This window comes from Lissotriton vulgaris, chromosome 4_1, assembly GCF_964263255.1.
Source record: "Lissotriton vulgaris chromosome 4_1, aLisVul1.2, whole genome shotgun sequence".
In the NCBI taxonomy this organism is placed as follows: domain Eukaryota; kingdom Metazoa; phylum Chordata; class Amphibia; order Caudata; family Salamandridae; genus Lissotriton; species Lissotriton vulgaris.
Window position 1 is genome coordinate 60,946,570 of NC_141691.1, and position 12,566 is coordinate 60,959,135.

The 12,566-nt window shown below is 43.2% G+C and overlaps 1 protein-coding gene across 2 annotated transcripts in view; it reads right to left on the reverse strand.

Annotated features, from left to right (window-relative positions):
* Window positions 1–12,566, reverse strand: part of KIF4A (kinesin family member 4A) — a 307,171-nt gene that overhangs the window by 88,390 nt on the left and 206,215 nt on the right. For both annotated transcript variants that reach the window (XM_086918309.1, XM_086918308.1), the window contains exons 23-24: window positions 8,664–8,793; window positions 7,249–7,419 (exon numbers count right to left, since the gene is read on the reverse strand). In XM_086918309.1, the coding sequence (XP_086774435.1) occupies window positions 7,249–7,419; window positions 8,664–8,793 (301 nt within the window). The remainder of the gene's footprint in view (window positions 1–7,248; window positions 7,420–8,663; window positions 8,794–12,566) is intronic.

Sequence of the window (12,566 nt, forward strand, 5' to 3'; positions counted from 1 at the left end):
ATCTGGCAGCTCTCACATCAATAAGGTTTTACAAAAACCATGCCAAAAAAAGTCACTCCTTGCCAAAACTAAAAAGCTGATCACCATTTCAGACATACTGGCTTCGCCATTGCTTGTTTATTTTTGTTTCCCAAAATCGTATTGAAACTGGTTACACTTAATTTCTAATATGAATATTTTGGGGAAACCCTACCATGCATCAACAGATTTTACTAAATTATGCTGCAAAAGAAATGGTACCTGAAATGTTACAGTAGTTTAGCAAAAAAATGTTTTTCCTACTTTCATTTTTAGGAACATTTTATAGTGAAAGCAAATAATCATTAATCTTGCTTTCAAGCTTCTGCAAATATTTGCATCTAATCAGAGCATTCTGGGAGCATTATGCATAGCCTCAAATTGCTAAACTTTGAAACCATGTGTCCACATTTTTATACTGGAACCACTGTCAGTAGTGCAGTCAGAACTCACATTTACTGAGAGCGCTCAGCCTAATAATAAAGGCTCTCAATTATTGAACCATAAATACAAGTTTGAACAGCATTAACATATGCACACAAATATTAACTTAACTGCAGGCAGTGCCTTTCCTGATCCTTAATGTGGTACCGCAAACTGGCAGCCAAAGGGTTTGTGCTACAAGGGGTTGGGCCTGCTTGTCCCAAGGACAAAATGAAAAAGTAGAAGGTGTGGGGCACGCACTCCTCGTTGTATCAAAGTTAGTATTCTGTGGTGTGCTGCGGAGATATCACCCCCCGACAAGAAGGTGTGGAAATCACTAAATGGTTGGTGGCACCTAGGGTAGATGCCAACTCTCAGCGCACAACCTCAAGTGAAACAGATGAGTTTCTTCAGTCGATCATTCCAAATTGAATTCAAGAATTAAACCAAAATCATTGTAGAATTCTCCATGTTTAATTTCACATGTGTCATTCCTCCAATTCAATGCAATTTTATGTCATGAATACATCCAATCAACAAATGTGGGTGCGCATTCTTTCCCAATGCATTTCGGATATTAAATCCTTCATCAGGGGAATCCTGAAAACAAGATAAAATGAACTAAGTATGATCCTCGATGGTAGAAATGTGTTTAGATGAAGTTACCAATGTGATAGATATCCTAGTCAAATAACGTGCACAGTATGTAAAATAACGTGTCATCAAAGCACCTCAATGTAAAGTGTCCATTAATACCAGAGTGAACGAGTAACTTAGTCAAAAGGGTGAAAATCAAAAAGTGCTCAATGAGTGAAACGTGCACACGAAAAAAGCTGAAAGGCAAATGGTGCTCGGTAAACGAAACATACAAATAAAGTGATTGCTCGTGTATTTGTTAACGTTACGCGCAAAACTGCATTAAGTCCGTTATCACCCCAAGATAAAGCGCAAATGAAACAGAAGTAACGTGAGCATTAGTCCGCGATTCAAATTAGACTTGCGATGAATTGAAGGCAAGAACACGCGTCTTGCTGTTGGCGTCCTTCGCCATTAGTTGGGAAACGAAGTGCTCGATGATAGCGGAAATGTAACCAGGGGGACGATGAAAATAGAGAAAGGACCATAAAGTGCGGCGGCCATCTTAAAGTGGTGAAATGAACCGAAATTCCCATATGTAAAGCGGAAGATATGATAGTGAAAAATCGGGTGCAAATGAACAATGAACAATGCAAGACCTAAGGTGCAAAATTAGACAAAACACATAAAAAATGTGATGGAACCATGATATAGAACATGAATTAAAAATACAAAAATAAGATGTCAGAAATATCAGAAAAACATATTATCAGATAAACACTAGATATCACATCAGTGAAAGCAGTTGCATTAAAGATAACATTGAAATTCCATCCGATCATTGAGACCAGATGGTTTCATGGTTTGCAGAAATTTAATCCAGTGGTTTTCACGCTGCAGTAAAAAGAAAGTTGCCTTAAACAACTACTGTACTTCTCAAAGAAGGAAATCAGCCAAAGGCTTCACGCCAGTACCTTAATTCGCTATCACAGAGCCCAACGAATCCCAAGGGGACTCAGAGTCCCGCTCAAACCACTCTTATGCAGGAACAGCTCTAAATTTGTAGAGAGATGGTACGCCATTCTTAATAAATGCTCGCTAGATCTTATACTACTAATAGTCGATGAACTATCTAGAGCACTGGAAGAACTAAACAGAGACATACAGCAATGCAAGCAAGAACTAAGTGACATGTTACCCAAGGAAGAATGGTCCAAGATATTGGAAGACATAACTATCCAACTAGACAAACACACCAGGGAAATCAATGAGCGCAAAATACGCAAGTATCGCAGAGATACTATAGACTATAAACCGGGCGAGGTATACTCTTGGGCAGAGGTCTACGCTAGAAGACGCCAAAACAAACCACCAAGATCCAATACCAACACCGCCACAGAGACCTCATCTTCTGAGGAAGACACACGACCTGAACGTCGGCCTACCAACTCACAAGTACCTTCAACTAGTGCTGAATCTTCCACCCTCTCCACGGTTCCTTTTTTAGGGGAAGGCCCAGGAGAAAGAGACGACCCAGGAGGAGCAAGGTCAAAAGAAAGAGAGAAAGAAAGAGAGAAAGAGAGGGAGAGAGAATTGAGAAGCACCACACTGAACCAGAGGGTGGACAAACCAAAGAAGAAGACAACCTAGTGATCAACATATCGTCTTACACTTTGTCTGATCAAGAAACAAACGTACTACAGAAAGGTACCTCGTTCATTCCTACCTGCCATACTAATGAGCTAGAGCTTGAGATTAGCTTATTCAAGTTCATGCGCAGTCTACGCCTAAGGCACTTCTTTGACAATGTTTTACCTCCTCAAGACATCAATCGTGAAGATCAACTAAGAGGATTACGTGCGAAGAGCACCTTTATGGCACCCATCAGCCATAAATCATTTGACACTTTTGAAAACCTAGTCAAGAATGACATCAGCAACATCAATTTTTCAAAAAGGACTAGACATACTAACCTGACTAATAAGGAGTTTTCACTGCTGAACAATCTGGCCAACAGAAAAGAGATTACATATCAAACTGCTGACAAAGGGGGTGCATTAGTACTCATGGACACCGCCTTTTACAATGAACAGGTTCGTCAACACCTATCTGACATCAATACATATGGCCCTATTCATTTCAACCCCACCAAACAATATGGTGAAGTTTTGATCCACATACTGACCATGGCAGAGGAACAGGGCACTATAGACATCAAAACCAAGAAATTTCTGACACCTGTTAATTCCAGCACTCCCAGCATGTATATGCTGCCGAAGGTTCACAAGAGCATCACCCAACCCCCATTCAGACCAATCGTATCTACACGTGGCAGCATCCATGAGAACACTGGCAAATTCATTGACCGTTACCTCCAACCTCTCATTCAGCAATCTCGGACCTACATAAGGGACACTACACATTTCCTGCAGAAGATCATGGATATCCGATTTGATGAAGACGCCACCATCCATCTATGTTCCATTGATGTTAAATCCTTATACACAAGTATCCCACATGACCTTGGGATGGAAGCAGTGGAGAACATCTTATTACAATCTGACCTTTCTAATGATTTCCAAATTTTCTTGATGCAACTGATGCACTTTACTCTTTACCAGAGTTATTTCTCTTGGAATGATCAATGCTTCGCACAGTTGTCCGGGACTTCCATGGGCAATTGTGCTGCTCCTGTCTATGCCAATGCATTTATGATTTATTTTGAGGAGAACCATATCTTGAATCAGACACCTTGGATTCAACATGCCATGTCCTTCTTGCGATACATTGATGACATTTTCGTATTGTGGAAAGGAGATCACGAATCTTTAATGAAAGCATTAACGGATTTAAACCATATCAATGATCGCATACAGTTCACTCATGAAACCAGCCAGGATTCCATCACATTTCTTGATGTGCGTGTTACAAAGGTGCGTGATCATCTTGAGACCGACCTATATAGGAAACACACTGACAAAAATAACACGTTGCATTACAAATCTTACCATCAAAGATCACTGAAAAATCATCTTCCGTTTTCACAATTGTTACGGATCAAACGGATTGCATCTGATAGTAACAAGTATGAAAAACAAGCTACTGAAATGTTGACACGCTTCTCCAAAAGGGGATATCCTCAAACCATTTTGATTAACGCTAAAAAACGATGCGATAGCGTCAAAAGAGAAGAAGCATTAGTCACACAACAAAAAAGTCAAAAGACAAGATCTGTAATTGTATCCAAATTTTCTGAAGCCTCCAGAGCTTACAAAACTTCGATCCTGAAACATTGGCCGATCATCAGCCAAGAACATGATTTTAATGGAATTTTCAGTGAACAACCACTGTTTGCCTACAAAAGGGGAAATAACCTAAAGGAGCTTATAAAAAACCCGTTTACCGAGCACCATTTGCCTTTCAGCTTTTTTCGTGTGCACGTTTCACTCATTGAGCACTTTTTGATTTTCACCCTTTTGACTACGTTACTCGTTCACTCTGGTATTAATGGACACTTTACATTGAGGTGCTTTGATGACACGTTATTTTACATACTGTGCACGTTATTTGACTAGGATATCTATCACATTGGTAACTTCATCTAAACACATTTCTACCATCGAGGATCATACTTAGTTCATTTTATCTTGTTTTCAGGATTCCCCTGATGAAGGATTTAATATCCGAAATGCATTGGGAAAGAATGCGCACCCACATTTGTTGATTGGATGTATTCATGACATAAAATTGCATTGAATTGGAGGAATGACACATGTGAAATTAAACATGGAGAATTCTACAATAATTTTGGTTTAATTCTTGAATTCAATTTGGAATGATCGACTGAAGAAACTCATCTGTTTCACTTGAGGTTGTGCGCTGAGAGTTGGCATCTACCCTAGGTGCCACCAACCATCCAAGGACAAAATGCACATTAAAACTTGTTGCCCTTGACCCCAAACAAAATGTCCTGGGCGTCGGGCTATAAGAATTCCACATCCCTGTCGGCGCCCTCAGATGGCCCTTATTAATGCACAATCAGTGCCAACCTGTCAGAGCTGCCCGTGGTCAGGGTGCGCCCTGGGCAGACAAGTCTACGCCCTCGCGACTGTTCTGGTATAACAGTGAGGCAGCAGGGGCCCCTTGGCTGGCAACATTGAAGCAACGAGTGGCATCTGAACTCCACCCCCCCCCCCCCACCCAGGAGTGGAAAAGGGATAACAGGAGGCTGGAAAAAAATGCACACGTGTACATCCCTACGCTCATTAAAGTATACAAAGATGGCGGCGGCTGTCCACATGCGCGTGCATTTTTCTGTCCTTATGCGTGCATGTTTAACAGTGTGAAATTGTGAATGGCGAGAGCAGCCATCTGGACGCGCATGCATTCACCTTTGGCCGAATCGCTCGCTAAAGGTCCTCGCAAGGCAAGAGCAGCACATGCAATGCTTTTGCCAGGCAAGACTCAAAAAAGCAAATGACTAAATTGGAGCAAAAAGACACTCCTGTATACAGAGGACAAAAACTGCTTATTTAAACCCTAGGCCTGTCACAAAAACGATTTACAATCACAACTGAAATATTTGCATGAAATAACTGGTATTCCCCAGCCGGACTTTGATCCAACAGAGTGCTGGTTGCCAGGTTGGTTTAACTAAACAAAGGTGGGAGGGAATCGGGGGGGCACGGGCATAGAGTTGCTGTAGTCCTGCCAAACTCTAGAATTCTCCCAGTGACAACCAGGGACATCAAATATGGTACAGTTCAGGAAACATTAAAGACTTCCTGCTCTTATAGATTTTAATCGGCAACTAGGCTTAGCTGGGCAAAGGCCTACTATTGCAGGCTCACCGTATGGTATCTTTCCCTGTTACCCAACTCCAGAATACATCTTAGGAAGCGGCGGTTCGCACTTAAAATGCTAAAAACTTAACTAACATTACATGAATTAGACCCAAAAAGGCTGTCGCAGATCTGAATGTGCCGCCTTATCCAATACAGTTTTTAAAGGTTAGATACCAGCTTCCAGGTATGTATACTTATTCAATACATTCCATTTTTTAATAGCGCTGTGATTGGACCTAGATTCAGGAAAATTAATTCATCCAGTACTAGAAGTCTGGTACCTCAAAGGTAAAGTGTAAGGCAATGGGAAAGAACCAGCTCCAGTGCCCAAAAGACAATGGTGACCTTCAGGCGTCTCCCTCTTCAATTCTGGATTCCCACAAAGACAGTAGGTTGCTGAACACAAACTGCTTATACAATGAACAACTACTGGCAAAGCAGTCTTTAAAACGTGGGCTATACTACTGAGATGGTCAAATCAAATGACCAACAGGGCGTCACATACAGGCGTACATTCACCCTCCATGGAATGGTGTTTGGGAAAGGCCTGTTAGAAGATGGCCAGCAATTAATCACGACATAGGCGACCGTTAACATATTACTAAAAAGTGCAGAAGAAAAATGAAGGAGCCACCAGATCCTCACAAAATATATAATAAATTAAACGCGTTGAGGGAGGGGAACAATGAGCAGCAAGGCAACAAAGAAATGGAAAAGCAGAGCGGGGTAGCAGAGCAGCAGAGGAACTGATAGTTGGGAGACAAAGCAATAGAAAAGCAGGGAAGAAAGTTAAAGCAAAGGAGGGACTTTTAGAGGGCAAAAAGCATTCTAAAAATCAACTAGGGGTGGGATAGCAAAAGGGGAAAAACAGCTGGAAGAATGACACAAATGGAACACAAAACAAGCTCAAGGGAATGTTCAAGAAAAAGAAAAGAACTGGTTACCAAATTACAAGTATTAGAAGGATGCAACTCATCCAAACAAAAAAAACCTGTAAAATAGCCATGCTGTAGGGGAGGGGCAAACATAAGTAGGAAAAGACAAATAAGTTAGCAATTGAGATAGACAAGAAAGTAAAACAATGATAATCAGTGGGCTGACCCCAAAGCCCACTCCAAGTATAGGTATTGTACACAACAGGTTTTTCTGCAACCGTCAGCTAGCATGGTTTTAAGTCAGACCTAAAAAGTTTAACTTCGCACAGTTTGATTAAAGAAATGAATGACCAAATAAATGCCCACACAAATTCTAAACATCCCACAACAGTACCATAATGTCCCTGGAGATGACCAGCTCGTCAAAAGCTGCTGAGCTAAGGCTATTGAGCAGAGGCAAAAAAATGGACTCTGGCATAATGTCCAACATCTCCAAATGTAGTCCAGCTCACCTTCTCTTGGTGCTGCTGCTCCAGTTGAACAAGTTGGCTTTGGTGCTCTGTTTCCATCTCCGCCATCTGGGTTCGCTCCTCAAAGAGTGTCTTCTGCATGTCAGCAGAATTAGCCTTGGCTTGCTTTAGGTTACTCTCTTGTTTACTGCATTCAATTTTGGCGGAGACCAGCTAAAATCAGAGAAGCTCTATGTTAAGATAGATGACAGTTGAATGTTCAGTCAGCAAGACAATATTACACCTAACCCTGCTGAAACAGAGGTCATAGTTTTAAATCTATCTGAAGCTACGGTTTTACACACAAAGCTGATATCCTGTCCCAAATCGTAGGAATGTCTCATCAGGCATTAGTACAAATTCATTCTTCAAAGACCTGAGGTATCGGCTTTCCAATCACACAAAACATAACATACCTGTTTTGCTTTTGAAATCGCTCAGACAATCCCCATCATGGACCTCCATCCCACGCACCTAACAGTAACTTCAAATAAAAATACATAGGCCTTAGAGCCCAATGTAGGGTCATCTTTTGAGCTACACTTTCGCGTAAGGAAAGGCACCCTGCAATCATTTTTTAATCAAACCCACATTTTGGAAAATCCAACATTAACTAAACCATCTACATGCATACAATTGATACCAACGAGCCACTATTCAACTTCATGCTACTTGCAAATGCAAATATTACTGAACCTGGGTTATTCAGGGAATCAGAGTACAACTCATCTAAGGAACACATGGTTTGTGTCTTTTAAGGAATCCATTTACACGATCAGCCATAAGCCATTTTAAACAGTTTTCACTCTGTGTATATACTTGAACGCAGCTGAATCCAAAACATGAGCAAGCTGTAAACCCTTGACTAATGAAAAAGATTGAACAAGGGGTCACTAAATGGCAGGAGGAGGCAGAGGGGAGCAAGAACAAACTGCCACTCGTTCCCCTGCCTAGCAGCAGACTCGGTCTATGAATTACCACCAGATTTATAAACTATATGAAGCATGAAGGGGTGGAGAAACCGCATAATATACAGGAAGCCATTTTACTGCAAATAATTCAACATGCAGTGAACACTTGTTGCATTCGTTAAAAGTCACAGAAACCTGGGAGAATTCATTCAGTTGCAGTACAAACTAGGACAGGTAATGGATCCTGTTCAGAGATTGACACAATTTAATAAGGAGCAAGAATGAACATACCAAACAGATTACTGCTTAGCTGCATAAATTGTTATCAAAAAGTTCTTTAAGACCACAGAACAGATGTGGAACACATTTGTCATGTTACAAAAAATGTTTATAGGCGCTATAATAATGTAGCGCTAACTTCAGTACAAGCCGAGACAATAGGCAAGCAATCCCCTCAGCCGCAACACACAACTAAAGCTGAAATAACGGAAGCTGTTGGGCACTCACCTCTTTCATAAGGTATTTAATAGCACACTTAGTTTCCACAATGGTGGTCACAGTTTCCCATCGCTGCTTGATAAGAGCATCGCCATCTGCATCCAAAAGCTTCTGCTGCAGGTCTGCTATCTGAGCACTCCTTCAAGGGGAAAGCACAGCGTGAGCCCCTGGAGCACTTTGTACCATCATTAAAGTCTTCAATAGACTTCCAGTGCAAGCATTCCCTTCCCATTCCGCACATTTCTGATGCATAAAGGACACCATCACCTACAGCTTCAATGTGCAGTAAAGAAGAACTTTTACAAAGATCTAGCAGGCCGAGCCAGCTCAATCATTCTCCAGCTTGCACCATAACATTTAGCTCAGTCAGAGTTTCCTATTAAAATGCAACCATCTCTGAAAGGTCCCTCTCAACAAGTCCTTCATTCACCCCCAGTGCACCTTGCTTTGAGCAGTTCTAGTTTATTACATTCCTCACCCCCGACATCGGTCCCTCCAAGAACCAAGCCAGAGAGGGTGGAATACAACATAGCGACGGGGATAGGACGCAAGCCTGAAGAGGACTGGACTAATGGCACCAGAGTTAACACAAATAAGTTACACACAGCAATAATTCTCTCCAGCGTTCGCAATCTCTTAAACTGCATAACTAGTCAAAATAAACTAATAAACTTCGACGTTTCATCCTTGGCATTCTGCAAAACTAAAGCACAAGCTGCTGGGACAGCTTCATACGCATCTCGAGCTAGATCCAGTCAAAAAAAAATGTTTGCGGTCATATTTTTTTTTTTACTGGATCTTCACCTTTACCCATTCACCAACTCTTGAATAATATCAGGTGTATTCATTTATTGGGCAGCATTGATCACATTAATAGGCTCTTTATGTTAAGTGACTGATTGCAAACGAGTCAACTGGGAGTTAGGCGGGTGTAAGAAAGTGGCTCTATATATACACTGGACCAAAGTAAGGTACAGTGTGTATAGAGTCCCCAGTCTCCAGAGGTATAACAGAGGTTAAAGTTATAAATAAGCTTAATCTCCAAAGTGGTAGCTTGATCGAGCAGTAAGGCAGTATCAGAGGCGAGTGTGAAGCATTTGTTGTACATGGTCAGCAAAAGGTTTCACACTCAAGACCTGAACTCTAGGCCAATTGTTTCATATAAAAATATATAGTTTTATTTTAGAACAAACAGGTATCAAAATATACTTTTCTCAATGTGAGTGACTTCAGGTAATTACTTTGCAAAGAAGCAATTAGACTTTGTAAGTACAATGGCTACAGTGGTTGCAATAGGCAACACAGTTTAACATGGAGCTCCAAGGGGTTTTCTACATAAATGCAGTTTATTACTTTCAGGATTACTTTTCTAACCACAGGACTGGATCCTGGATTCAGTCCCGGGACATAAGCTGTAAACAATTAAGTAAAAGCGTTTAGGTTACAGTTGTGATTTTTAAAGAACATCAATGTATTTTCAAAGTTGACACTTAGAAACTTTTGGGCCAGGTCAGTGGGCGTCGTCCTTGTTAGCAGCTGCACGGTGTGAGAAATTGGCCTGATATGCAGTGCTCACTATTCTAGTGATCACTGTGTATCATTCCAAACGACCCTTATTGATGATTGGTTGCAAGTCAACCTTATAGACCAGCTATCCTAGTAGCATGGACAAGAGCAGTCTTTAGGCTAAACTCTAGAGGGTGTGTTAAGCCAGCTGTTATACCATCACATATACCCCTTGAACACCAAGTGAAAGGACACCACACAAGTTATGAAAATAAAAGGATATTTATTTAGAACACAACAGCCCTGGACTCTTTATGAGGACAGGGCGCTAAGCACAATACAAAGCTCTTAAAGAAATACTGAAAGTCGCACAATTTACACAAATGCCCGAGGGGCACGAAAAACCATATACTCTAAAAGTGGAATGGGAAATACTAGCAGGTAAGTAACTAATCTCAGAGGCTTTGGGATCGCTAGGACTGTACTACTGAACCTTCAGATTACTAGCAGGAGGCCTAGGGGGATCGGGTGCAGAGTGTGCACTCTCACGCGGGATGCGGGACAAAGTCTATGGATAGTAGATTTCGTAAAGTTAGTGTTATCGGACGAATCCGACTAGGTAGAGCTGAAACGAAAACAGATCTGGACACTTAGATAGTTAAGCTATGCGGGAGCACCGAAATGCTCCGGTTACCTAGCCCAGGGGCTGCGGCTGCATAGGTCTGAAAAGACGTCGGGAATCCTCGTTGCAGTCTATGGAGCCTGAAAGAAGAAGTTGCTGGCAGGCGACCAGTGATGAAGTTCGATGGGATCCAAGCCTGGATCGGTGAAGGATACCTGTAAGCAGAGGGGACCAAGTTCTGAATCACTAGCCAGTGATTAGATGGGCACCAGGATGGCACCGGACGAAGTCACCTCGACCAGGTGAGTGGGCAACGCTGGGCTCTGCAGTCTCTCGGACCAGGAGGCGTTGTCGGCGACCAGGATGGAGGTGCGAGCTGTTCCACGAAGGTATCTGCTGTCGACGTCGCTGGACCCAGGATTGGGGCAACAACTCTTGGCAAATGCAAGCCCACGCGGTGGACTCAAAATGGTGTCTGTAGTGGACCAGGAGGGTCCGGGGTGCTCCTCTGTTGGAGGGGAGCAAGGGCCAGCCTGGAGCAACCAGACCAGCGATGGAAGTGTCGTCGTTAGTCGACAAGAGGGCTACAAGCCAGCAGGCAAGTAGCCGGACAACGCAGTGAGCAGCAAAAAGCAGAAGCCCCCCACGCAGATCTGGTGGATGCTGGGAGGCTGGACTCCGGTGCTGGAGCTGCTCAGGGTTAGGGCTTCTCGAACGCCAAAGCACTCACTCGAGGATCCCTCGGCGGTCGTGCTAGATAAGTGTAGTGCAGTTCTGAAGATGGCCGGTCCCTCGAGGTCTCGTCACACCCACGAATCTCAGCTGGGCTGATGATGTAGGTAGAGGTCAGAGGTGCCAGGGAAGCCGGGTCTCGTCGTGCTGGTCGGTCTGGTTCCGGAGGAAGGACGTGCAGCAAACCGCAGGTTACTTAGTTGGTGCCCGCAGATGCAGGGTGACTACTCCTTAGTCACAAGGGAGAAATCTTAGGAAGAATTCTTGAGTTCCTTTCGTAGAAAGTAGTTTCAGGATTCAAAGATCTAATTTGGAAGGGTCCCCGCTCCTACCGGTGCGCACACTTATTCACCTGAGTATTCCCGCAAGTTTTCCTGCCCGAAGAGGGGGTGTAAACCAGGGGCTGCCATCTGCTACTAGCAGAGGCTGGGGGCTGCATTACAAAGGCAGCAGGCCTCTGAAGCTTATCCCTTCGAGCACTGGCCCATACTGGGGGAGGTGTGGCACCTTTGCCCAGGACGCACATTGTTTGGTCCTAGACAGCAGGGGCTCTCCTCCCAGGGAGTCCAGAAAAATGTCTGGTGGTGGCTGCCAGCCAACAGCTGGTCATAGACCACACCATAGTTGGTAGGTTTTCAGGAGGCACCGCCGAGACCTCTGGGTCAATGGGACAATAAATAAACACTGGCATAGTGTGGATTTATTAAGAGTAGTAGTTTGCTACAAAACACTCATGTGTTTAGTGAAGCCATCATGGTGCTGTGTTGAGTTCCCAGCCCACATACTCTATATGGCTTCACTGGCACTTACAATATTAGGAAATGGACCCCGAATATTGGAGAGGCACATGTGCTCATGCAGATATGAGCTCACATGTGGTATAGTACACCTTGCCTTAGGGCTGTGAGGCCAGCTAGAAGGGTGACTTACCCATGTCTTCAAGCAGTGCTGGCTGGCATGGCACCCTGCCTGGGTGCCATGCCGGCTTTGTACCTTACAGGGGCATGTAGGAAGGTGGATATCTGACTGGTTATCCCCCAACTTTTTGCCTA